This window comes from Lygodium microphyllum, chromosome 15 (assembly GCF_053477565.2).
Source record: "Lygodium microphyllum isolate KBCC chromosome 15, Lygodium_microphyllum_v1.1.10, whole genome shotgun sequence".
In the NCBI taxonomy this organism is placed as follows: domain Eukaryota; kingdom Viridiplantae; phylum Streptophyta; class Polypodiopsida; order Schizaeales; family Lygodiaceae; genus Lygodium; species Lygodium microphyllum.
In genome coordinates this window covers 4,665,184-4,690,271 of record NC_141149.1, presented here as the reverse complement: position 1 = coordinate 4,690,271, position 25,088 = coordinate 4,665,184, and the positions used below count along the sequence as shown (strand labels likewise).

The following is a 25,088-nucleotide window of genomic DNA, read 5'->3' as shown; positions in this document are numbered from 1 at the left end:
GTTTTCCACCTTACCTTAAGCTTAGCAAAGCAGATTGCCCAAAAGATGACATGGCAGCCAATACCATAAAGGGTGTTCCTTATGCTTCAGCTTGTGGTTCACTCATATATGCTATGGTTGCTACTAGATCTGACATTGCTTATGAGTGGGAGTTGTAAGCAGGTTCATGTCAAATCCTGGCAAAGCACATTGGGAAGCAGTGAAATGTATCTTAGTACCTTAAGGGCACACAAAGAAAATGTATTTGCTATGGCAAGGGTACGTTGGATCTGCAGGGGTATTGTGATGCAGACATGGCAGGTGACTTGGATACTTGCAGTATCCAATCTACTAGCAGGTATATCTTTACCTTGATGGGTGGCGTGGTTTTTTTGTGCTCTAGATTGCAAAAAATAGTAGCACTCTCTACCATTGAAGCTGAATATATTTTAGCCACCGAGGCTTCAAAAGCAATTTTGCTTGGTCATTTGGTCAAGGATTTTGGGCTGCCCACCAAAACACTTGTACTTAGATGTGATAACCAGAGTACTGTATGCCTCGCTAAGAATGCCATGTTTTATGCACGTACCAAACATATTGATGTTCAGTATCATTTTATCAGACAGGTTCTGGATGATGGTCTAGTCACTCTGACTAAGATTAAATCACAAGATAACCCTGCAGATGTTCTCGCTAAAAGTTTTGCACAGGCTCCACATGAGCATTGCATTAGACTTGTGGAAGTTGGTTAAAGGTTTGCTTAGGATCTTTAAGTTGGAGGTTGTTGGATGTAAAGGCCCTTTACACACTCTTCCGTGTATATATTACTTCACATGTGAACCCACCCTAACAGGTGTAAGTATACCGTACCCCTAAGTATAAATACATTCTTTCGTTCTTTGTGTGTACCACACTGGTACACACCCATTCGACGACTCACTCTCACTCTATCACTATCAAACACTCTTTAGCTCTGAGTCCTTGAACTTCTCGATCACACTGTCTGCCTTCAGCTCATAGCTCTCACTCCCTATCTGCTTCTGCTTCGCCTCAGCACTCCAATGATGGAGAAGCTTGATAGGGCGTCATAGGATCTGAAAAAGAAGGCGCTTGGGACAATATGAGTCAGAATCCAATCGTGTGCGAGTCTCGCACAAAGACTATTCTCCACAATCATTGCAGAATACTCTTTAGACGATCATTGACTTTGATACCATGTGAAGATATACTAGGGTTTGCACTGAGGAAACACAACATGTACGACCAAGAATGAAACACAAAGACTCTGATAGAGACAAGCAAAACTCAAACCCTAAACACAAAATGCACAATGCAAAAACTCAAAACTCAAACACAGAGAGAAGAAACTCAAAAGTGAATGAATACTGTAAATGAATCCAAGAGTGTACTGAATGCCCAAGGGTAGAGCAATGCAACATCGAAGAGTGATGTCCACTGTAGATGGATCCCAAGTGCTGTGACCAGCAGTTGAAGATGAAAGAGTGTTGAATAATGAAGGGTAGCAAGTCGGTCGCCAAAAGGCAGTAGTCGAAGGCTGAAATCTGGTAATGCAATAGTGTACCGCCAAAAGAAGGCTGAAAACCCATCGCCCAAGCTAGAGAATTGTCAAGCGACAATAGGAGAGATGTTTGCTGATGTAGATAGCTTGTTGGACAATAAAAACGCAGGTACTACAGCAATCACCTGGTGGGAGAGATGACAATAGCCTATTGCTTGGATCCAAATGCTAAAAATAGAGGTTGGTTAGGTGCTATGATGATGTAGCAAATGGAGACCTCCAAACAACAGGGCGATGGCTGAAAAGAGGCCACGCCTAGGGCTAGATAGTGATGGGCGGTAGTCGATGATGGTTGGACAGCGAATGGTAGGTTGCTGATGGTTAAAATCTGCACGGTAGAGTGAGAAACTCGCACAAAAGAATAAGGCTGAATGTTGGGCAGCCTGTCTATTTGTAGATGTTGAAGGGTGTTGCAAAAATTAGTGTTTTGGGAACCACTAAAACTCTGTTGAATCGTGTACCTAATCTGTGGTTTTCATTAATTAAGCATGTTTTGGGGCTGTTTAAAAATGTTAATCAGCTATAAAGCATGTTTTAGCTCAATAGAGAGTACATGTTGCATGTTGCCATAATACATTGCCATAGTAGACTACTATATGAGATGTTGCAAATGTGGTGGATCCAAGATCAACCACTCTTTGAGAAGGTTAAAGAAAAGTGTGCTACACAAATGTAATTGGTTTTTATTCTCCGATGGGAATCTAAAAATATAGGTTTTTGCCCATCCAAAGCACCCCATTTGTACAAAAACACCATGCTAATACAACATTTATGCAAGGTTTAATGCAAGATGTTATGTACAGAAAATAATTCTATGCAAAGTGCAATGGTACCACTTGGACAATGCCCTAATTAGGGAATTGTTTACTTGCCTAAGCTATCTTTTAGAACTATGATCATCAAGGCACATATGGACAATGATACAGGTACATATAAGAATGAAGTAATGGACCAAAATCTTGTTAGTACCAAGCAAAGTAGCCGCTTCCTCTTACCATCGAACGGAGGAAGGGAATGCTTTGGGAATCCCCTCTTCTAATAGTGTCAATGTCGAAGGGGAGAGAGTATCGTAGGAATTATGGAGGATCAGATGATTATCAGGCTTGGTCAATATTATAGTGAAATTGTTGAATGATGCCACAAACTCTAGATGTATGGCACGTAACTCAACCTAACTTATAGTAAAATGATATTGGACCTTGGGATGCTGTATCTTTGAATTGGTGATGGGATTGCTATCAGATTTTATGGCATTTTGGTTGTCACAATAGACCATAGTCTAGAAGGCTTTAGAATTGGTTTTGAGAAAGTAAATGGCCACATATCTCAAAAAATCATCCACTAATAAAAAGTACTATTGTGCTCATTCATGGTAATAATGGAGAATACTAAGGTCAATGTGAATCAATTGTAGGGACCCCCTCAACTCGATGGGTAGACTATTGAGAATATGGAGTATGATGTTGTTTCCCAAGTTGGCACGCTTTGCACATATCCTTGGATAGTTGTAAGTATGGAAGGTCTTCAACCACTTGACTCCACAAAACATGGAAAGAAAGTTGTAGCCAAGGTGTGTGAAGTGAAAGTGCCAAACTCACTACTCATTCAAAGGGTTCTTGGTAGTAGCTGAGCAATGGTGTTAAGAGGGCATAAATTTTCAACTTAATGCTCTTAGTTGTGCACATGTGAGGTGCATAGGTGAGATTAGTTGAATGTATGTCATGATGATAGATAATCCTAGCCTTGGCAATCCCCTTGGAAATGATTTTTGGTGTCATGGTGATTAGATTTTAAATGATGTAATGTTCTAAGATTTGTGAATGGTTTCAACACTTTTAGGTTTAAAAAGTTTAGGAATTGAAAATTGAGGTTGGACATTTAATGCTATTTTAATGAGCGCAAGGCCAAAGGGCTATGTAGCTCGAATTTACATGTGGGGACTTTAGTGAAAATGAAAATTTGCCAAATGTCATGTTTGGGTTGGTTTTGGGCTGCATGCAAGTGTATCTTCCATGTTGGATTCATTTTCTCCCATTATCAACTGTTCGGGGCAGATCCGAGGGTGGAGAATTGAGTGGTGGGTTGAGAGAGAGTTACTGAGCCATTAGGGACAACAAAGCAGACGTGATCCATAGCACTTTTTGGGACTAAAAAACAATAGGGCAACTACTGTATAAGCATTTTTCTCACGTGAAATTGGAGAATTTTCTCTTATGTTCTCCTTATCTCTCCCTATCCAGAAATTCTCAACTTGCTTCTTATCTTTTCTCCCTTAGCAGATTTGAATTTTGGCCCTAATTTGCTGGTACAACTCTGAATTTTTGCAAAAATTAGGGTTCCTTAGTTGTCAGAAGAAGCGTGCCATCAAATCTTAGCCATGCAACAAGGGAATTTACTGGAATTTTGAAAAATTACAGTAGATGTGAGAAGGATAGATCATCTATAACCAAGATGACTTGCTTGCAAGTGTAGAAGATCCAATTCATGCCCATATGTGCTTCAAATCAAGGGGAAGAATTTTCTCCCTCTTGCTTCTCTCTCATCTAGACTTGGTGCATGTTCCATTTGGTGAAGGAAATTGGAGATTTGAGCCACAGATGTGAACTTGATTGTGTCCAATGTGTGACCAAGGCTTTGCATGGCAGCATTGAAATGCATGCATGCATATCTTTGTGATCGAGGAAGGTTGCTAATATAAATTGATTCATTGGAGCAAAATAGATAAGATTTTGGATCTATAGGTGGACTGATTTGTATGTAACAGGTTCGTAATAGGTAAAAGGGGTACTTTGGGATTGATGTGGTTGGTCATTGGAGATGTGCATGTAAGTGTTCTTGACCTAATTTGTGCTCGATTATGCATCGGATGAAGGGATCAATTAAACTTGATGGTTGTTGGTTATAGCACAGAACATATTATTCTAAATGTTATTGGAGAATTGGCTTGGTCAATTCTTAGTTGTATGATAGATGTTTGGAAGTAATTTGAAAAGAAATACTGCAAGGGTTGCCAACATTTTGGAGCCAATTGGGAGTTCGCTTGTCTCAGTTTCTTGAGGGCAATCCAGCCCAAAGTGGTAAAGTGGTTGAGTTTTGATTTATCTTTTATCTTAAATTTATTGCTTTCTGTAAGTTTCTATAAATCAATGCATTTTAGGGTGTAAAAATGAAGGCTGGTCTCACATGGATACAATGAAACTTGGAGTCTTTAAGTGTCGGCTGGGACAAGAATTGTGTTATGAAATACAAACCATTAAGTTGTACCTCTTGTGAGCAATCACTAAACTGGTCTTGGAATCAAGTACCTTGATTGTGATTGCGAAAAAAAGATTGCTCTTCCCAAGTGGCAAAGCTGATGGTCAGTATAACAGGTTCACCCCAAGCTAGGCGACATTGTAAACATTGTTCAATAAGGTGAGATCTAGGCCCTCATCATTGTCAAACTTGACATGACCAATGCTCCACATCACTGAGGAGTCATCACTCCATTGGACGTTCTTGACCGTTGAATCGTTGGAGATGAGTAAGTCATGTAGCGGACTCATATGATGGTGGCTTTACTGTCGACTATCCAAATGGCTCGATGGCCTGATGGCCACAAGGATTTGTCGGTAGGCCTCTTTGGTAGCCTGGTGTGAAGGCAACTTGTCTATATGGACCAAGCTCTTAACCTCCAACATGTGTAAGGAGATGAGGTGGGCTTGAGTATCGAAGTCCATCGATGGTTCAGCAGACCAATCTAACATTGCCTTGGGAGTCAAGAAAGGAGCAGATTGTGATGGTTTGGTCACTTTTGTTCTTATTGTCCTTTGTCCCTATTTTTGGGCCTTGCCTATCTTTTTGACCTAGGGCATCACTTGAGAGTAGTTTTAGTGTTTCTTTAGGGTTTTGCCACGTGAGTGTACTTTTAGGGTGTCTTTAGGATCTCTTGTCTATTTATACACACACCTAGTCATTATCACTTCATGCCTTCTTACTTCTAGTGCCTTCACTGTATCTTCACACTCTAGCACGTGTAGGGGTTGATCATTGTATTCAGCTGAGTTCTCTCTTCATTCCCTGCATCATGCCATTCATCCTCACATTTTGTGTCCTTTTGTAATATTTCCTTGCAATTAAAAGTCAATTGGTTAGTTCGAAAGTTAGTTAGTCAATTAGTAAGTTAGTAAGGTTACTAACTAAAGACTAACGAAAGAAAAAACTAACTAACGTTAATAACTAACTAATAAACAATTTTATTTAATTTGAAAAAAACCGAGGATTGTAACCCGACATTTTTTCCGGATTGATAAGGATTGTAACCACCCATCAACGAAAGTTACCACGTGAACGAGAGTTATGAGCCATATTAGTCATTGGTGTCAATGTGTATGGTATGGATGGTCTAAACGTATTAGATTTTTGGACAAAACTGACATATTTTAGATATTATTTATTGTAAATATCCTAAAAAGCTATGAAAATTTCTAAAACATGATGTCGTGTAACAAAAAACACGTGGTTTTTAAAGCCAGTTTTGGAGATTTAATACAAAAAAGAAGGATTGGCGAAATCGCATGTGTCCTCATCTCAGTTTATAGAAAGTAAACAATATTTCGAACATGGAGAAGAAAAAAAGTATTCTGAAAGATTTCTAATCAATTGTCTTGGGGTTTTATCCCCCTTTTGGAGCCAATGTAACCATCAGATTTGTGATTCGAGTATCAGAGTGCATCTTAGAAGTTTCAGATCACTGATTTTGCCAAGATCCCCTTCACAAAGAGCTCTTCTTCTCAGCCACAACCCTTCTTCTCTAATTTAGCTATAAATATGAGGCATAGGAAGCAGTTAGAGAGGCACAAGGAGACCTCGAGAGGCTGCGAGAGAGAGGTAGAGAGAGAGAGGCAGAAGGATATCCCTCCAAGAGGTTGCGAGAGAGAGAGAGAGAGAGAAAGAGAGAGAGAGAGAGAGAGAGGGGTTACCCTGAGAGCCTGCAAGGGAGATAGTTAGCTCAATACCCCTTGTCTCGGTCTTCGACTAGGCCATTGTTTCTTATGCTCTCCCATCTCAAATTTATTTTGCTTTCTCTATCTCTCGAACATGCTCGCGGATAATGGCTCCAAAGCGATGAGGTGGAATGATCATGAGAATCACTTCAACTGGTCAAATAACGGGTATTGCTAGAGATACGAGAGTGCCCGAGGTTGTCGGAGTTGCCACTACCAGCGGAACATCGGGGGTGTGGCAAACGCAAGCGCAAGCAAAAGCGAAATTTCCAATGTCGTTGTGCCAACCAGGTTATTCACTACTAGGTTATTATTTTGCCACTTAAAATAATAAGGTTTTTACTAAAATTTTGCATAAAATATTAGCTTTTATATTTTTCACTTATATGATTTGATAACTTAATCTAGAAAGCATACTAGTACACGCATAAACGATTAATCACTATGAATTGCAGCTAGATTAATTGAGATTCTAAATCGTAGAATCATGTTGTCTTTATACGCACTCGATATAGTTATTGTTAAACGCGACAAGGTTAAGTGTTGACTAATGCTTAAAAAGTGAAACTAGTTGCCAGAGGTTATTGCACATATGTCTTTATGCGCACTTGATATAGTTATAGTCAGACAGGACAAGGTTAAGTGTTGACCAATGCTTAAAAAGTGAAACTCTATTTAAAGGATCTGTAAGTCATCTCGTTGAGTTATTGGCACAATATATTTCTTTAAGGAATTTCGCTTATGTTGGATAAGATAGCCCAAATGAAAAATTCATGCCTTGCTTAATATATTGTCAGAGATGTACTCAACACTTCTTATTGGGGAGGAAAATCCTCATGAGAATGTAAGGTTACCTTAGGATAAGGTCTACCTTGGCTATGGAAGCTGTGAGTTACACGATGGTGTGATTAACATTGCATCATTTGATATACGTCTGAAAGGACTGTTTGTGTTTGCTAGAATCTAGATCTTTGATTGAATACATTGACAAACAGGATAAAAGGAAGGATTGCGCTAGGCTACCCCCAAGCTAGTTGCAAGACCCTACTCCAAGGGGGTCATGGTTATCGCTTCGAGAGGCTTAGACCGGCTCCTTAGCGAAAGGTCTGTCTATAGGGATAGTCTCGAGCAGTAGGCAATGTGGGTGCCAGAGGGGGCTCTGGCCGTAAATCCTGCATTGTTCCTGGAATTTGACGAGCCCCTTTGTGACCGAGGATGGGATCTTAGAACCCTAAATACTAGTTAGAAGGGTGGAATCTTGGTGGGCAGAATATCCTCGTGAAATTCTGTGTATCTTCCGTAGGCTCAGAAAGATAGAAATTGTAATAAACTTCCAATATAATAAAGAAAATTATTTTACTCAAGGGTTGTTTGAATTATATGCATGTCCGTGAGATAAATTATGTGAAGGAACGTGTGATTTAATGGACTAATTACGGAAGCTAGTTGTGTATGTTTCAATAAATGTGGTGTAGGTAATTAAAAAACTAAAGATGACTCCATCATCAAAGAAAAGCGGGTGGGGGTAATGCCCGTCGAGTCCGTCCAACAGTAGGGTGGTCCTGGTTAGCTGGGAGCTTTTCTAAATCGGCGATAGAAATAGGAAGATGATAAATTGACCAACCAGTCGTTAGGTAGAACCGACTTGCATTGTTTTAGGGGGCCAAAATGGGATTTTGCCTTATGGGCAGGAGAGTTGACGTACCGCACTCCCCTCCGTCTCCCATTCTCTTTGAGCCAAGTGTAATGGCAAGTTGGCTTGAGATCGAGTAATCCTGCAGAAGTGGAAACTCGAAATTTCTGACGCTAGCTAGCTGCTAGAAGACCCATCTGACTTTAGGAACCCAGAAATTCAAGTTGATTCTAGTGGGTTTGGGCTAGAACATTTTCATTGCGATATAGACTCAGTGAGGTTTAAGTGACAAACCCCGTGATGTTCCAAGGGAGCACGGGGCGGTGTCATTTGGAAAATATTGATGGACTACAAAAGGATGTGCCTTGGAATGAGCCTGGCGGACACCTCACACCTTTCCTCGCACATTCACTTCACATTTAGATTCCTCTCCTTTCAATGTAGATTCTTACTTTAGACTTATAATATATTATCCGGTCTTAGTGCGCATTGTCTTTGATGCACATCAATGTATTAGGCCACTAGCCACTTAGAAGTATACTACTCATCACCTTGGTACATTGTTGGTGGAAATGCCATCTTTTAACATCGTGTCTTATACACACCTGCAAATGCGTTAGTCTCTGTCCTTAGGTCCCCTTGTATGGGAAATCCACTTTTTGCACATTGTACCGCTCTCCTTAGTTGCTTAAACACATCGTTCTTTGAAGTAAACAAGAAGTGGAAAGGAATCACCTCCACCTTTAGATTCAATTTCACCTTTTTTGACTGACCCTGAATACATATCATGTTCGGATGTTCACAATCAGTCTCCTTCTTTGAAGGAAAAAGAGAGCGATACACTCATATCCTCACAATGACCCTCTTGGCACTTCTTGTATAAAAATAATAGGTTTTGTACATTTTGCTAGAAACCCGGCCATGTAGATGACAATTATCACTCAAAGGCGAAGTCTGTTTGACCCACACCCAAAATCACCTCGTCCCTAGCTAAGGATCTTCTACCCACACCAAAGCTAAATCCTATCTCCATTCCTCAGCCAACCTCAACCCCTTTCGGTAGTGGTAGTGTCACTCCAAGGAGGTTGAGGGGGGGTCTTCCCCAAGGAGGTAGCACAATTTCTTTACCCTCAAGTATCCGTGTTCATTAGTGGCTGCCCACCGGTGCAGTGGATCTTGGATCTCCTTCTCACTTAGTGCCTCGTAGCATCTCTGATTGGTTGGGTCCATTGCCTTCCCTTAGGCTAGTTTTTGAAGAGCCCTAGGTCATCCTTAGGAACCTTAGGCTAGTTTCTAGTTTTCTTTAGACTTAGCCATACTTTTTCATGTCTTCCGTTGCACATTTTCTTCTTTCATTTACCTCATCTCATTCTCACAAGTGACAACATCCAAAGCATCTCAGCATGAAACATATGATATACCAATTTTTATAATGCTGGCTTTTGTACCTTAGTTAGGACTAGCATTGTAGGTCCTATCGAGGCTAAAGTTTTGTTTTTCTATTCGTTCCATGGTGAGTATTACCTCCATTAACATGGAGATGGAGATAGTATTTTCTCCTTTGAGATCAGGCATTCTTTCCCCTTATCTTGGTATCTACTATTCTTCCCTTTTAGTTGAGATGTTTTTATCATTTCACCATCATTTTCTACTCTTTTAGTTTATTGTTTTCATGACAAGTGGATTGCTACTTTGTTGGTTGTGCCTTGATGTTCTTGGCTAGCATAGGAACCATCTCTTGAGGTCGAGTTTCAAGCATGCCTAAAATACTTGGTTAGCATTGGAGTCCTCTCTCAAGATTTAGTATGGGCCCTGAGTATGGGCCCATTCTTGATTGCTTTAGTGGTTGACTTTTTCTCGCTCTTCTAGTTGGGAGAGGTTAGGTCTTCCTTCTTCATCCATTCAATCTATTTGCATGATGGACTACTCTCTTGATGCTTCTTGACTAGCATGGAGCCCTCTCCTAAGGTTGAGATTTGGGCTTGCCTATGCCGCTTGATTTGCATTGGAGTCCTCACTTGAGATTGAGTACGAGCATATTGCGCATACCCAAAAGATTGACCTTTATTTGGCCATTTTGGATAAGGAGTGTTAGGTCTACCTTCATCACGAGATTCATTATGGTTCTTGGCACTATACAAAGAGTGACATAATGTTTCTCTTTCTCCTTCAACATTGACATCTGTGGTTGAGAGGGGGTTCAATGCATTAATCTGGCTTTTATGCTTACCAGCAATAAGCATATCATCCACATAAAGCACAAGTATAATAAGGCTTCCATCATCAGCCTTCTTAATATATAAGCAGTGATCTGCACTACTCCTTTTAAAACCATGCAAGAGCATGAAGGCATCAAACTTTTATACCATTTTCTAGGAGCCTGTTTCAAACCATACAAGCTTTTCTTAAGCTTACATACCAAATGCTCCTTTCCATATATAACAAAGACTTCGGGCTGTTTCAAGTACAGCTCTTCTTCCAGATCACCATGCAGAAATGCAATTCTAACATCCATCTAATCAAGTTCAAGATCCATAGATGCTACAATGGCAAATAACACTCGAAGAGTGGTCATTTTGACAACAAGAGAAAACACTTCCTGAAAATCAATGCCCTCCTTTTGTGTATAGCCTGTAGCCACAAGTCTGGCTTTGTATTTGGGTTTGCCATCCACATATTTTATTTTATAGACCCATTTGTTAGGAATGGCTTTCTATTCTTGGGCAATGTAACCAAATCCCGAGTATCATTCTGATACTATAGCTTCATTTCTTTCTGCATAGCTAGCTCCCACTTTTTCTTTAACTCACATGATAAGGCCTCTTTACACGTAAGAGGCTGACCTTCATCTGTGAGCAAAATGCAGTCCAAAGAAGGATCAAACCTTTCTATAGGTCTTCTAACACGTGTAGATCTTCTTACCCAATGATCTGTGTTATCAGGTAGTGGATTCACATCTAAGGAAATGTCAACGACCTCATCGTTTGGCTGTTGAACTGCATGTTCAGGTTGCTGTAATAATATTTCAGGCTGCTGTAATTCATTTTCAGCATGCTGATTTTGGTGCTCAAGCTGATGTTCAGCCTCCCCTTGCTGCCTATTTTCATCTGGCTCAATGATGATACGCTGAGTGTCATAATCAGCATCAAAAGGAGCTGAATTTTCAGTGGGTGATGGCTGCTCTAGCAACTGATCGTGCTGAAATTTAACTTTCTTTTTGTCTGAGTCATTAGATGTGACATTTTTCAATAGCTTTGACTCATTGAATATCACATCCCAGCTGCGTAGCAGCTTTTTAATGCTTGGAACCCAAACTCGATAGCCCATTTCACCTTCATCTCCATAACCCATGAAGATGCCTCTATGAGATTTCATGTCAAGTTTGGTTCTGCTATCAACAGGTACATGTACATAGCATTCACAGCCAAATGTGGAGATCAGTTGCATAAATGCACCGCGGTTTTAAGTGCCTCTCCCCAAAACAATTGTGAGAGATTAGTTGTGGACAGCATGCACCAAATCTTCTCACATAACGTGCAATTCATTCGCTCAGCCACACCATTAGAAGATGGACTGTAAGGAGCTATAAGCTCTCGTTTAATCTCATTGTCACCACAAAACTTATTGAATTCTTTAGATACATACTCTCCCCCATTATCTGTTCTTATGCATTTTATCTTTAGGCCTTTTTGAGTATTAACCAATGCATAAAACTATTTAAAAGCATCCAATGCCTCACTTTTCTGTTTAACCAAGTAAACCCTTAGCTTCCTAGAGTGGTAATCAATAAAAGACACAAAATAACAGAAACCACCATGAGTTTTTATTGACATGGTGCAAACATCAAAAAGGACTAGATCCAAGATACATGCCTTTCTAGAGGCTCCATGAGAGAAGGGACTCTTTACATGTTTACCAAAAATACAATCATCACAAAAGTCAAGCTTTGAACTTTTCACATCAACTCTTCGAAGTGAAGAGAGTGCTTGCAAACCCTTTTGGCTCATATGTCCAAGACGCTTGTGCCATAACTCCATGTGTGCCTGTACTTTAGCAACTGCAATAAACTTTTTAGGAAATGCCTTGCAATAGAGATAATACAGAGTCCCCTTTTTACCACCTCTAGTGACTAGCATAGATCCTTTCTGCATTTTCCATATGCCACCACCAAAAGTAGTAAAGTAACCTTTGCTGTCAAGCTGTCCAACAGAAAGCAAGCTCTTCTTGATGTCAGGAACATACCTAACATCATGAAGAATCAATTCCTGATCATTTTCTAGAGCCAAGTGTATGGTGTCCATTCCTTCGATATCACAAGCATGATTGTTGCCAAGGTAGACTTTTCCAAGATTACCTTCTGCATAAGTAGAAAAACACTCCAAAGATGGAGTTACATGAAAAGAAGCACCGTCGTCAACAATCCACGATTGTGACAAACCATCATGAGCTAAAAACAAAGCATCTATCACATCTGTTTTAGTGATATACATGTCCTCCACTGTCATAGAAGCAAATCTGAAAATGCAACCAGCAAATCAGCAACTTTATCATCTTCTATCTCTGAAATAACAACACTAGATACCACATTTGTTTTTTTATCTCTTTAGGGATAGAGCTGTCATCCTTATCATTCTTTTTGCCTTTTGCATTAGCCTTCTTCTTACATTCTTGTTCCTTTTTAAAATACCTAAAATAGGGCTTTTTATGCCCTTTGCAACCACATTGATAACAAGTTACATCTTGTTGTTTTTGCTGTGATTTTTGTTTTTATTTATAGCATTGTACCTTTTTTGAGGTCTTCCTCTTACATTGTAGGCTGATCCATTGCAACAGGCTTATGTTCTTCTAAAGCATCATCACAATCCTTTAGAAAAAGTATATCCTCCATACGATCTTTCCAAAGATCAAAACCATTTCCATCAAATTTACGAATCTCAAAGAGATTGTTTGTGTCAAATGTAGATGCACTACCAGCCATTTTCAGCAATACACAATTGCAATAACGGGCTGAATGCTTTCAGCCAATAGCAAGGTTTTTGAATTATAACAGCAAGTGCACTTGTACTTCCAAAGTGTCCAAGAAAAAGATGTTTAGCTGCAAATTTCAGTCTCAAGTACTGATTACAGCATGTGCACGAATCAAATCTGATAAATTTGCATTAAGGGTAGCTCCCACTTCAGTAGTACATCACCAGAATTCCCAAATGCTGTATTTACCACTGTTTCACTGCATAATGAGTATTCAGCAATGCATATACCAAGAGAAACTGCCCTTTTTCATCATTTGAAGCATCCAAAATTGACTCCCACTCAGCAATGAATCTGCTGTAGATTTCACTGTCCAGTCTCAACACGACTCAAAAATACATCACCAATGTGAAAAACCCAAAATTTCCGCAGTGAATCTGCTCCAATTGCATAAATACATCATCCCGAGCATCAAGGGCGGGCTAATGTTGCAGGAATTTCACGATTTCTGCAAAAGCCCCAAATTTTCGGGTCCAACAATGCACAATTTCCAAGAAATTGTGCTCATCCAAGCAAAAATTTCACTTGCATTTGAGAATCCCTAAAAATTTTCTGAGACCTGTGCACTCAATATCTGCACTTTTTGGTACAGAGATCACTGCAATATGTGTCACGCACCAGATTTGGGAAAAGCCCCAAATTTTAAGACCCAGACTTGCACAGATTTGCACTCTATGCTTATAGGTATGAACACCTTGTAGAAGAGGGAAAATAAATGTGAGGAAAATTAAAGGGAAAAATGTGGCATTGACCTTCTGCCGTCATTCATGTGACGGCGCTTGTCACGTGGACGCCTTCCAGTCCGTCGCACAGGTCGTTGTGCAGTCACTTCACACAGCAACGTAACGCAGCAACACCCCATCGCACAGGTCGTTGTGCAGTCACTTCGCACAACAACGTAACGCAGCAACACCCCATCACGCAGCAGCATTCCATCACACGGTAGTTTTTCCTGTCAGTCGTCAGTCCGCCGTCGATTGCACCTGACCAGCAGTCGTTCTTCGTTCTTTGCTTACCCGTCATCTGCCCCTCAAGTGTCCGCCAAACCATTACACTGTTATGCCTGCACCCAACCAGTCGTTGTATACTCCTCAACAGCTTGCTTGGGCCATTGGCTCTGATACCAGTTTACTGAGGTGAAGCGGAAGTAGATAGGGAGTGAGAGCTATGAGCTGAAGGCAGACATAGTGATTGAGAAGTTCAAGGACTCAGAGCTAAAGAGTGTTTGACAGTGATAGAGTGAGAGTGAGTCGTCGAATGGGCGTGTACCAGTGTGGTACACACAAAGAATGAAAGAATGTATTTATACTTAGGGTACGGTACACTTATACCCGTTAGGGTGGATTCACATGTGTGAAGTAATATATACACGGGAGAGCGAGTAAAGGGCCTTTACACCCAACATTGAGGCTTTGAGAAGTCATTATGGTCTCGAGGACAAGGTAGACACACCTTCACCTTTACCATCTTCTTCTCATTTTGGTCATCTTACAAATGAAGAGTTCGAGGAGTACTTGTGCATCACTTACAATTATGTTTACACTTCTCCAACGAGTGCTACTACTCTGTCTAGACAGATTGGTGAGACTAGCCATCTCTCAGATCTCGGAGGGACCACGACATTCGGTGCGTTTGGGGATCCATCTCCTTCATCACAACCAGGCTCACATCTTCATTCCAAAATCTTGAATTACATTCTGCTTCCGCTCAAAGCACACTAGGGGTTGGATCTTCTATCTCCACTCCTAACACTTTCTCTTTCTCCATTCCACCATCTAGCTACCCTCCATTCACTCCACCTCTTGGTGCATTGTTAGGGGGAATGCCACTCTTTGACATTGTACCTTCCATCTACCCCCACTTTACCACATCCTTTTACTCTGAGACAACTATGATGGGCATCCCCCTCACTATCCCCTAACACTCACAAACCCCCAACATGACCTTTCAGATGCAGGGATATCCATCCTCTACTTATGGACTATCATCACACATCCCTTCGGTCACTCCTACGCAGGGATTTCCATCCTTTGCTCCCTGCGTTCCTATCCTTCCACCTTGGGCTCAACAGGCGGTTACCATGTCCAGACCCAATCCACCCTTACCCACATTTAAATCCGCTATGAACACTTCTCATATGCATAGTGGGCACTCTCGGATTCCTTCCCAATGTACTCTACCTCCCAACCCTATCCCCCCCTATTCACCCTATCCCCATTACACACCTTCTCCATCTCCTAGCATTACCACTCCTGTTGCAACAACCAAGAATGCCTTCGCGAATAAGACACGTTTTAACAAGTCAAATTTAACCACTGGGTCAAACTTCATGCAACAATTTATTGAATCTCAGAAACTTTGGGACCTCGTCATCAATACCGAGCCTATGCTGGCAGACCCTCGATAAGCTCACCCTACTCATATCCATCAATGGAGAGCCCACAATAGCACAACCAATGTTGTATTAATGTAGGGATTGCTTCCTAAATTCCACTCTCAATTATAACGTTTTATCCACACATCTCAGCGTTGGAGTCATCTCATTGACCGCTATGTAACATGGAATCGCACTCAATATATCAATCTTGATTTTGAGCTTTAAGAGTTTTCCATTGAGAAAGGGGATGATCAAAAAGTCAAGTTGGCCAAGTATCAGCATTTACTAGCCGAGTTTGCCACTACTCGCTCCCCGAAGTTAGATGGTGATTAGGTCATGTTCTTCTTGAACAAGTTGCCCGACAAATACTTCCATTTTATCCAACATATTATCTCACTACCTACATTGCTGACCTTCTACGAGTTTGAGTGTCAGTTCTTGCATTACGCGAGGCTACATGATCAAGTCCATAAGAAGTGCTTCACATATCCATTCAGAGGGGCGAGGGTTGATTGCCTCTTCTTAAGGAGAGAAAACCAATAATAGCAAGGACTTATAAGATACGAAGGCAAGCCAAAATAAGGGTGACACCACTTCCTTTAACAGAACCAAAGAAACACGACCCCTTTGGTCATAGCAAATTTCTTTTCTTTTTTTTTAATTGCACACACTGCCAAAGGTCGAGCCATGTGGACGAGGAGTGTCATACCAAGGCCCAACATCTTCCACCTAGAAAACCACTTCAGATTGCTGCAATTGCCTCCACTCCAACTAACCAATCCAGTGGGGCTACGCCACCCGCTGTTGCATCTACCCCAACAGCTACTAGATATGTGGCATGCAGACAATCTTAGCAACCTGTCACGAACCCACCTCGGGTCCGCCTTGGGATAGGGGAGATCCACCCCGTAAAGCACGCGTCCAAGCCCATTCTGGTCTCTGGACCAAAGGGGTGTAATCTTCTTGGCAAGATCATCGTAGTTGGTTGGTTGCATGATCAAACCAAGTCGGTTCCAAGGAGGCTTCACCCTCCAGGTCATTTACGTTGGATGCAGCTCATCATGGAGCGAGATAGATTGGAACAAGCTAGGAGTGAAGTCTTAGCTCGAACATGCATCCCAAAGACAGATCTGGATATGCCTAGGCCCCAAAATGACGTGGGTGAACTTGTGCTAGGGCACAACGCAAATCCACTTCCAACTTTATGTGTCTTATTGTATAATATGGCTGTTGAGGGCCAATTCAGAGTTGTCACGGCGCAGGCTATGGCCCGTGCCATGCAGGCTAGGCAGTTCGATGCTATGCATTTGCATGTTCTACTTACTCAAAGTGCCTCAACACGAGAGCTAGCCATCAAGGGCCCTAACATACATGTAGGCATGGCATGGAAAGATATGTCTGAGGGCTGCCTACCTAAATCGGTTCGGATAACGATGTATTTGGGTGACAAAGGCCCGATGGTATTGACCGCAGGGAGGATGTCCCTTGCATTGCAGGCGCAGCAATTTGATGCAACCTGTCAAGTCGTCCTGCTTTGTTCAGGCGCTCTGACTATCCAGTCCACACAATACAAGCTCCCACCTCCTCTTTCAGCGTCCAGGTGTGCTCCAACACGAGGCACGGTGCTCGATGCGGGAGAAATGGATCTCTCGTGACGCGCAAGACAGCACACAGTAGGACCACATGTCCCTTGGCGCGTCCCTATTCAAGGTGCTCCCGACCCAGGAAGGTCCAAGCGGATGAAGACGGCTGGTGCGACGTGCTAGGATCGCGCCTTCCGCGCAAAGAGACATGCTACCTTCGCAAGAGAGCAGTGTGGGCTCTTCTTCAAGAAGACAACTCAAAGTGCCAAAGTGCCAATCTAGGCAACCAAGGCCCAAATCAATAAAGCTCGTGCAAAGCAAAAGATCCAGGCAACTAAGGCCCTTCAACTCTCAAGGGGGGTGCGACTCCACAGCGCACCCCTAAGAAGATATTGAGGCATGCGGCTACCCCGCGGTGGTCAAATGCTGCCTCATGCAGGTGTGCACTTAGCTTTACTTTCTTTAATTTTAATTTCAGTTTTGTTTTATGGAGCATCTCACTATCACCTCTATGCTTGCAGCTTTTGATCTCTTTTGCAAGGTTTTGTATTTCAATGTAGGGTTAACATACACGCTTACACCAGTCCTTTCTAAGCTAGAGACAAGAGATGCACACAGTCCCTTTCATGGCTCCATCTACTTGAAGTTTTGCTCTTCTACCAACATGGAGACTTCCCCTCCCGAGGAGGATTGTGCAGTATCTCTCTTGATGCTATCATGTTGGTGACTTCTATCATTGCCCTTCCAATAGGGATGCTTTATCATCTTCATCCACATGGTTCTCAACACCACACAAAGACCGACATTCTCAAGCTCCTTTTCCTTCTTCGGCATTGACATCCACATTGAGAGGGAGTTCGTACCCTTCTTGGTATTCGACATGTTTCAAGACTTGTCTTTGACATTGGCCTTTCCCCCCCTATTGTACCTTTCCCTATGTATTACATGATTTCATCATCTTTGTACTAGGAACCTTGGACAAGTGAACAATTTTCCCACGAGGAACACTGTCCAAGTGATACCTATTACATGAGCATTCTTCAACATGTAGCATACTATGCATCCCATTGTACAGAGCACCACTAGATAGATCCTAAGCTGTTTCCATCAGTGGATTACACCACCATCCTTCTTCCCATGCTACTTCATCAACTTTCCCTTGTCATCGACATCCTAAAAAAAAGTTCAATGTGGTTCCATCTGTCTTTATAGGGCTTGGTAGACCAGTGGGTGGCCGACGAGTACCCTTTATTCAATGCCATGTCCTCTCTAGGGTGACTACTTAGGCTCCCCTGGTAAGATAGCCGTTGCCTCTGTAGTCTTGGTGGGCCATTGGGCAACCAACGTGCACCCTTTGTCCAATGCCTTGGTTACTTTGGGATGGGATGCCTTGGGGTAAACATTGTCGGTCTTCCCTTTCAGGCTCAATTTGGGCGTAAGAGGGGGTATTAAGCTAAAACACGCTTTACAACCGATCAGCATTTTTTAAATAGCCCCAAAACACGCTTAATTAATAAAAAATGCAAATTTGGTACGCGGTTTGAGAAAGTTTCAATGGTCCCCAAAACCCTAATTTTGTGGGGCACCCTTCAACACCTATAAATAGACAAGCTACCCACCATTCAACCTTATCCTTTTATACAGGTTTCTCACTCTACCATGCAGATTTTAGCCATCAACAACCTACCATCTACTATCCAACCATCACAGACTGCAGCCCATCAATATCCAACCCCAAGCGGCCTATTTTCAACCATCACCCTACTATTTGGAGATCTCCATCTGCTACATCATCGTAGCACCTAATAAGCCTCCGTTTTCAGCATTTGGTGCCAAGCGAAAGGCTATTGCCATCTCTCCCACCGGGCGACTGCTGTAGTACCTGCGTTTTTGTTGTCTAGCAAGCCATCTACATTAGTAAATACCTCTCCTATTATTGCATGACGGTTCTCTAACTTGAATAATCAGTTTTCAACCTTCTTTTGGTGATACACTGCTATGATTCTAGATTTCAGCCTTCAACTACTGTCTTTTGGTGACCAACCTGCTACCCTTCATTATTCAACACTCTTTTATCTCCAACTAATGGTCACAGCACTTGGGATCCATCTACAATGGACATCACTCTCCAACACTGCATTGCTCTGCCCTTGGACATTATGTACACTCTCACATTCATTTAGAGCATTCATTCACTTATGAGTTTCTTCTCTCTCTGTTTGAGTTTTGAGTTTTTGTATTTTGCATTTTGTGTTTAGGATTTGAGTTTTGCTTGTCTTTGTGTTTCAGTCCTAGTCGTACATGTTGTGTTTCCTCAAGGCAAACCTAGTATATCTTCACACCCTCATTATTTACCCTTACCCCTTCCCTACACCACTTCCCTCATCATTTTCCTCATAAGATACTTCTTCATCCAAACCTTGCCTTGCATGGCTTTTGTTTATGGTTGATGTATTTTGTTTTTCCCGCTTATTGTCATTAAAAGCCATTAAAACAAAAAAAGGAAAAAAGAAAAGGAAAAACTTAAGACCCTTTAAATAAGGCTATCTAAAAGAAGATGAGCACCACCTCCATAGCTTCATAGCAACTAAACATCAAAAACGTGTTTAATAAATTTCTTTCTTTAAGGGTAAAATAAGGACCAGTTTTCTTATACAGGGAATTTTTTTTAATTTTAAACTATGGAAAGAGGTTTCAACCCACTATTAAACTTTATCTTAAACAAAAGAAAAGGCCAATTGAGCATAAGTGATAATGCATGGGAGTTAATTGAGCATAACACATTACACATCCATTATTGACTTATGTCAAAGTTTTTTAGACAAGCTATACTATGATTTAGACCTCAAATATCATGGTTTATAATATTACACTAAGGAAATTGAAATAAACATGTTACATAGCCCATGTGCAATGTGCAATGGATCAGGCTACAACATCACAATTCTCATTCTAAAATACTATGACAACATTTTAAAATCGAAAATGAATTATTATACATCATACATAACTCATAAATGATACTAGAGTAATATAATTAACTCTTAAGACAAGAATAGATATTGAAGTAAGAGAGCCCAATAACCAAATAAAATGCCAAAAAAGTAAGCCACTCATCCAAAATCCTAATCCCTCATGAGTCACTACTTGAACTCAACATCATCATCATCATCATCACTATCACTGGAGGCTCCTGCATTCTCATGCTCAGCCTCCTCCACTGACACTCCATATAATGCAACATTATAGTAAAGTTGGGCTTCACTTTTTGGTCTTAAACGCACATGTTTTACTCTCAAAAACATTTCTTACTTCTAGAGAAAATTTTGAAGCCTAAATCAAAGAAACATGTCTCTTTGCTATTATGTCTTGGTAGGTTCATGAGCAACCAACAAACACCCTTGCACCAATGCCTTGGCTACTTTGAGGTGGGAACTTTAATTATTGAAAGGAGGGTTAACTACCTCTCATTCTATCTCGGACACAATCCTTTTGGGCCTAAGAGGGGGTGTTGAGCCACTAAGTTCAGGGTTTTATTAACCCAGAATTAAGGCTTTCTAAGCCAGCCCCAAAAGCGGATTAATGCTGAATTTTAATTAAAATGGCTTAATTTGGCAGTATGCACCCCCAATTCTCTATGAATAGCCACCTGTGTGAGTGCATCCCCATCTCACATTCATTATTCCAGCCAGCTACCATTGGCTCTACTCACACCCACACTATCTACAGAGCTTCCGGTGAAAACCTCAGCTCGTGTAGTCTAACAGAGTGCTGCCCCTGCTGTTCTCAGCCATCCTACATCTGAGCGACCTGATTTCAGGTGTCGCCTACCTGGTTTGGGCCCTCATCAACAGCCTGCATTTATAATTTCCAGCTGCCATCTGCCTATCGGAGCACTCCGAATGCTGTTCCTTATCAGATCAGCCTACATTTTCAGCAGTTTCCTGCTGTCCAGTCACCAGATCTTCATTGACACTGATCTGTGTTTTCAGCCACCTGATATCATCAAAGACTGCCTGCATTCAAGGTACAACACACTCTTGGAGCTCTCATCACTTTCTCCGACTCCTCTTCCAGCTAACCTCATCCCCACTCCATGTTGAGACCCATTGTATCATACCAGCATACAGTTTGATTACTCATTCATTCATTGTTCACTCACAGTTCTTTTGTCATTGAGTTCTACGGCTTTCACTGTGATTGTCACAAACTTTGATTTCTCTATCCCTGTTCATGTACTTCTTTACACTTACTACATCCAGCTTTATTTCCTTCTCAATTTTTTGGTGCAGTACTTCAAAGAAAAACTTGCCCTCCCTGTGCAAACACATTCACTATGCCTAGCAGGCTAATAAAAACTTATTGTTCCCATCTAAGACAATAGTCCAAGGAAATCCACAGTGCTTCAAAAGATCCTGAATTAGCAATCTTCAGGGCATCTGCATCAGGCATGCTCAGAATCAAACAAGCCTATTTGCTCAGTCTGTCTACAGCAGTCACAATACTAACCTTCCAGAATCTCTTGCTCTTCGACAGCCCTAACAAGTACACCCCCTCTCTCGGCCTGCCCCCCCCCCCCCGCGCGCCCCCCCAAAAAACCAACTCCTTGCTCAAATGCAGGCCCTTGATATAAAGCTCCTTCAAAGGCACGATTAGCATCCACCACTGTATTCTTCTCCCCCAGAATGTGCTCAATACACATCTGCAATGTCCCAACTATGTTAAAGAAACCATTTCTTTGGCTCTTCTGATTTTAGAATATGACCACCAAGCTCTTTGCAGTTCTTTAGAGAAAATGAAGAAACCCATTCTCTGGTACAGATTCCTCACCCATTTTGATGTTAAAGATGAAGCGCTAATACTGAAAAAGGTTGCTGAAGACTCAGAAGCAACGGCCTTTGCCAGCATGGTCTTCCCAGTTCCAGGTGGTCCAAACAGCAGCAATCCTGAAAGATAGTATGTCTTTTAGCAGTGATGCAAAAGCCTTTACTGACAGCACAAAACTAGTTTATGGAAATTGCAAAATAGAAACCTGCAACAGAGACCTCGAGCAGGTTTCCGGAGCCCTGTGAAAAGATCACTCCTCTTTATGGGTAGAACAACCATCTCCAACAATGCCTGCTTTGCATTCTCCAGACCGGCTTTAAAAAAGTAGACCAGTAATGAATGGCCTCCAACAAATTGTCCAAGAAAGTAAAGATATACTAAACAATGGTGCAGTGACGCATACCTATAGAGTCCCAACTAACAGCAGGACTCCTATCCAGAATTTCATTCTCAATTATCTCTGCAAGTTTTGGATCCACACCCTTGGGTACTGAGGAAGAACTTTGTAGCAGGCGGCTAGTATCATTTGAGGAGCTTAATCCATGAGGACCCATTTTCTGTACATGCCTTGCAGAACCAGATCTTCTTCTAGAAGATGGAACAATTGCACCATCCACGGGGGGTCTATAAGGTAAAAGCTGCAACCATACACAATCAGGCATAATTGTAGACACCTATCACCAAAAAATAGAAAATCTTACTTCATTTTCAAGTCTATCTTGTACCCGCCCAGGCACTTCCAAGTGCAAACCTGTCCAAACACAAAGATCAAAGTAAATACCTCCAGAAATGAATCTACCAGTATGCCCATGTGTATGGTCCCATTTTGATAGTGTCCATGTGAAAGGAACTTGAATGGAAAGCAAAGTTTTTGTCTGAGTTGACACCAAATAAACCCACCCCCAAAACAAACAAAAAAAACCATCATACAAAGCTACAAGCACAACCTACAATCTGCCTTAACCACTTGCAGAAAGTAACACTTCCCTGCAAGATGAGCATAGCACTACTCTTTGAGATTATAATAACATCTACATTGCCAGGTTGCAGCAATTTGCATCCCTACGCCGAGCATCAACTACTGTTGTATAAGATAACAATACCTGATCGACATGACAATATCTGCAATCTCTCATTTATGTTCTTCTGCCATTTAAGCATCTTTCCTCGGTAGGTTTTTACACCATCCCCATAACTGATCAAGCAAATAAAATCAAAGTTTAAGATGGGGAATACATAGTGTGAAACTTAATTCACCAGTATAACATCCTGTCGTGGACAAGTTAGATATAGATAGAAAGATTTAAGCAAAAGATTCCCAAGATTGTAACTACTTATCCTTACAGTTTTAGTTAAGTACTTTTTCTACACTCAGTCATGAATTGTGTAGAAGTTATGTTAAGTGACAGAGTCAAACATTTCTGTTAGGGTGGAGACCAGTTGTTCCATTTGCACTGGCCTTGTAGGCTAATAAACAAAAAAAAATTCCTTGTTTAGCTTGTAAAAGGTAGATTTTTGTGGCACATGCATTCACCCAATAATATTTCATTTGTGCTGTGAATCGAGAATGGAAATCTGAAAAAGAACAATGACTTACCTGAATTCTCATATTACGGCCGGAGTGAGTCTTTACAAGAATTTTCTTTTCTATCATCATATTTCGGTAATGATGTGTGTCCACCGTGAACACAATTAGGACCGCCATGGCACTTTTTTTCCCTCTCTAGGAGGTTTTTCCCCCCGGGCATGCATATATGTCTATTCGTTGTAGGGTATACTTAGTCTTGTAAAACTTCTCTATTAACACCTCTCGATACACTTTGAGCTGTGCTCTCTTGAGCTGTTGCTTCTCCAAGCTGAGTACGTACATTTCTACAACCCTAGATCCATCAATTGGTATCAAAGCAGGCTTTGACCTCAGGGGTAGAGTCCTCAATACCCTCTGCTTGATTTCCTTAGAATGGTATGTGATTTGAAAAGCCTTCACAAGCAACAAATACTGTGGGCAAGCCTCTAAGGGCTTGGTGTCATCTCATTTTTTATTCAGATTCATTTCGGCCTTCATTTGCACTACTACCAGTATTGTGCGAGCTATTTCCTCCTTTTTTGCAAAATTTTCAGTAGCAATAAATTCTACAAGTAAGGATTATTCTACAAGTAAAATCCTTACAATCTCCTTTGCGTTGTGCTATATACCATAGGTTGGTTTTGTGCATATTTTCCATCTATAAATGCAACTTTTGCATCAAGTACAATCAATGGTCATGTCTATGACAATGATGTATTCTATACCTTCATTTTTGAGGACAAGTTGGATGGAACCGACTATACACTGTATGCTTATATGATGTATCATGTATTGGCTGCAAAGGGGCTTTGAAACATTATGCATAGAATTGAAAAACATCCTTGTGGTATTTTGGAAACTACAATTGTAACAAAAACAATAGAAACTAGTCTTGTTAAGGACAATATAGGTTCCATTGTGCTCTAATTAATCTAAGAATACCTCCACCACCTACTCTTGAGCACATCCCTTGGGATGGCACAAATACATAGCCTCATGCTTTGATTGCAGTGTCTATTAAATATACCATGATCCCTTATTCACTCATATCAGACAGTTAACGATACTTGGGATATACTTGCATGTTTGTATCAAGGAAGAAATAAGGCCCATATTGCTTACCTGCATAAGCACATAGAGAGTGAACATATGGACCAAGGTGACTCTATGGACACTTTTCCAACAAATATAAAATATCTTTAAGGAGTAATTGATTGTTACAAACAATATGTTGCCAAATAGTTCCTTCATGCATACTATTCAGCATTGCAGAATGCTTCACAACAACTATGATGTTTGTGGCATTAGTTTAGTGTTGACCACTGCTGCATATGGTTCAAATTTCATGCTTCTTGACGTTTTCTTTGTGCCTAGTATCACAAAGAACCTATTGTCCATTTCAGCTTTTAATAAGTATGGATTTTAGGACATCTTTGAGGATGACAAATGCATTGTTAGAGATGGAGAGCTTGATTATGCTTTTCACTTATCAAGGATTTTGTAGAAAGGTCTTCTTTTGCTTGATACTTA

The 25,088-nt window shown here is 41.1% G+C and overlaps 1 protein-coding gene across 1 annotated transcript in view; it reads right to left on the bottom strand.

Moving 5' to 3' along the window:
• Window positions 1-25,088, bottom strand: part of LOC148024221 (uncharacterized) — a 115,246-nt gene that overhangs the window by 47,803 nt on the left and 42,355 nt on the right. The window contains exons 2-6 of the mRNA XM_087693841.1: window positions 23,095-23,186; window positions 22,693-22,742; window positions 22,395-22,629; window positions 22,210-22,305; window positions 21,995-22,110 (exon numbers count right to left, since the gene is read on the bottom strand). Of these exons, the coding sequence (XP_087549967.1) occupies window positions 21,995-22,110; window positions 22,210-22,305; window positions 22,395-22,629; window positions 22,693-22,742; window positions 23,095-23,186 (589 nt within the window). The remainder of the gene's footprint in view (window positions 1-21,994; window positions 22,111-22,209; window positions 22,306-22,394; window positions 22,630-22,692; window positions 22,743-23,094; window positions 23,187-25,088) is intronic.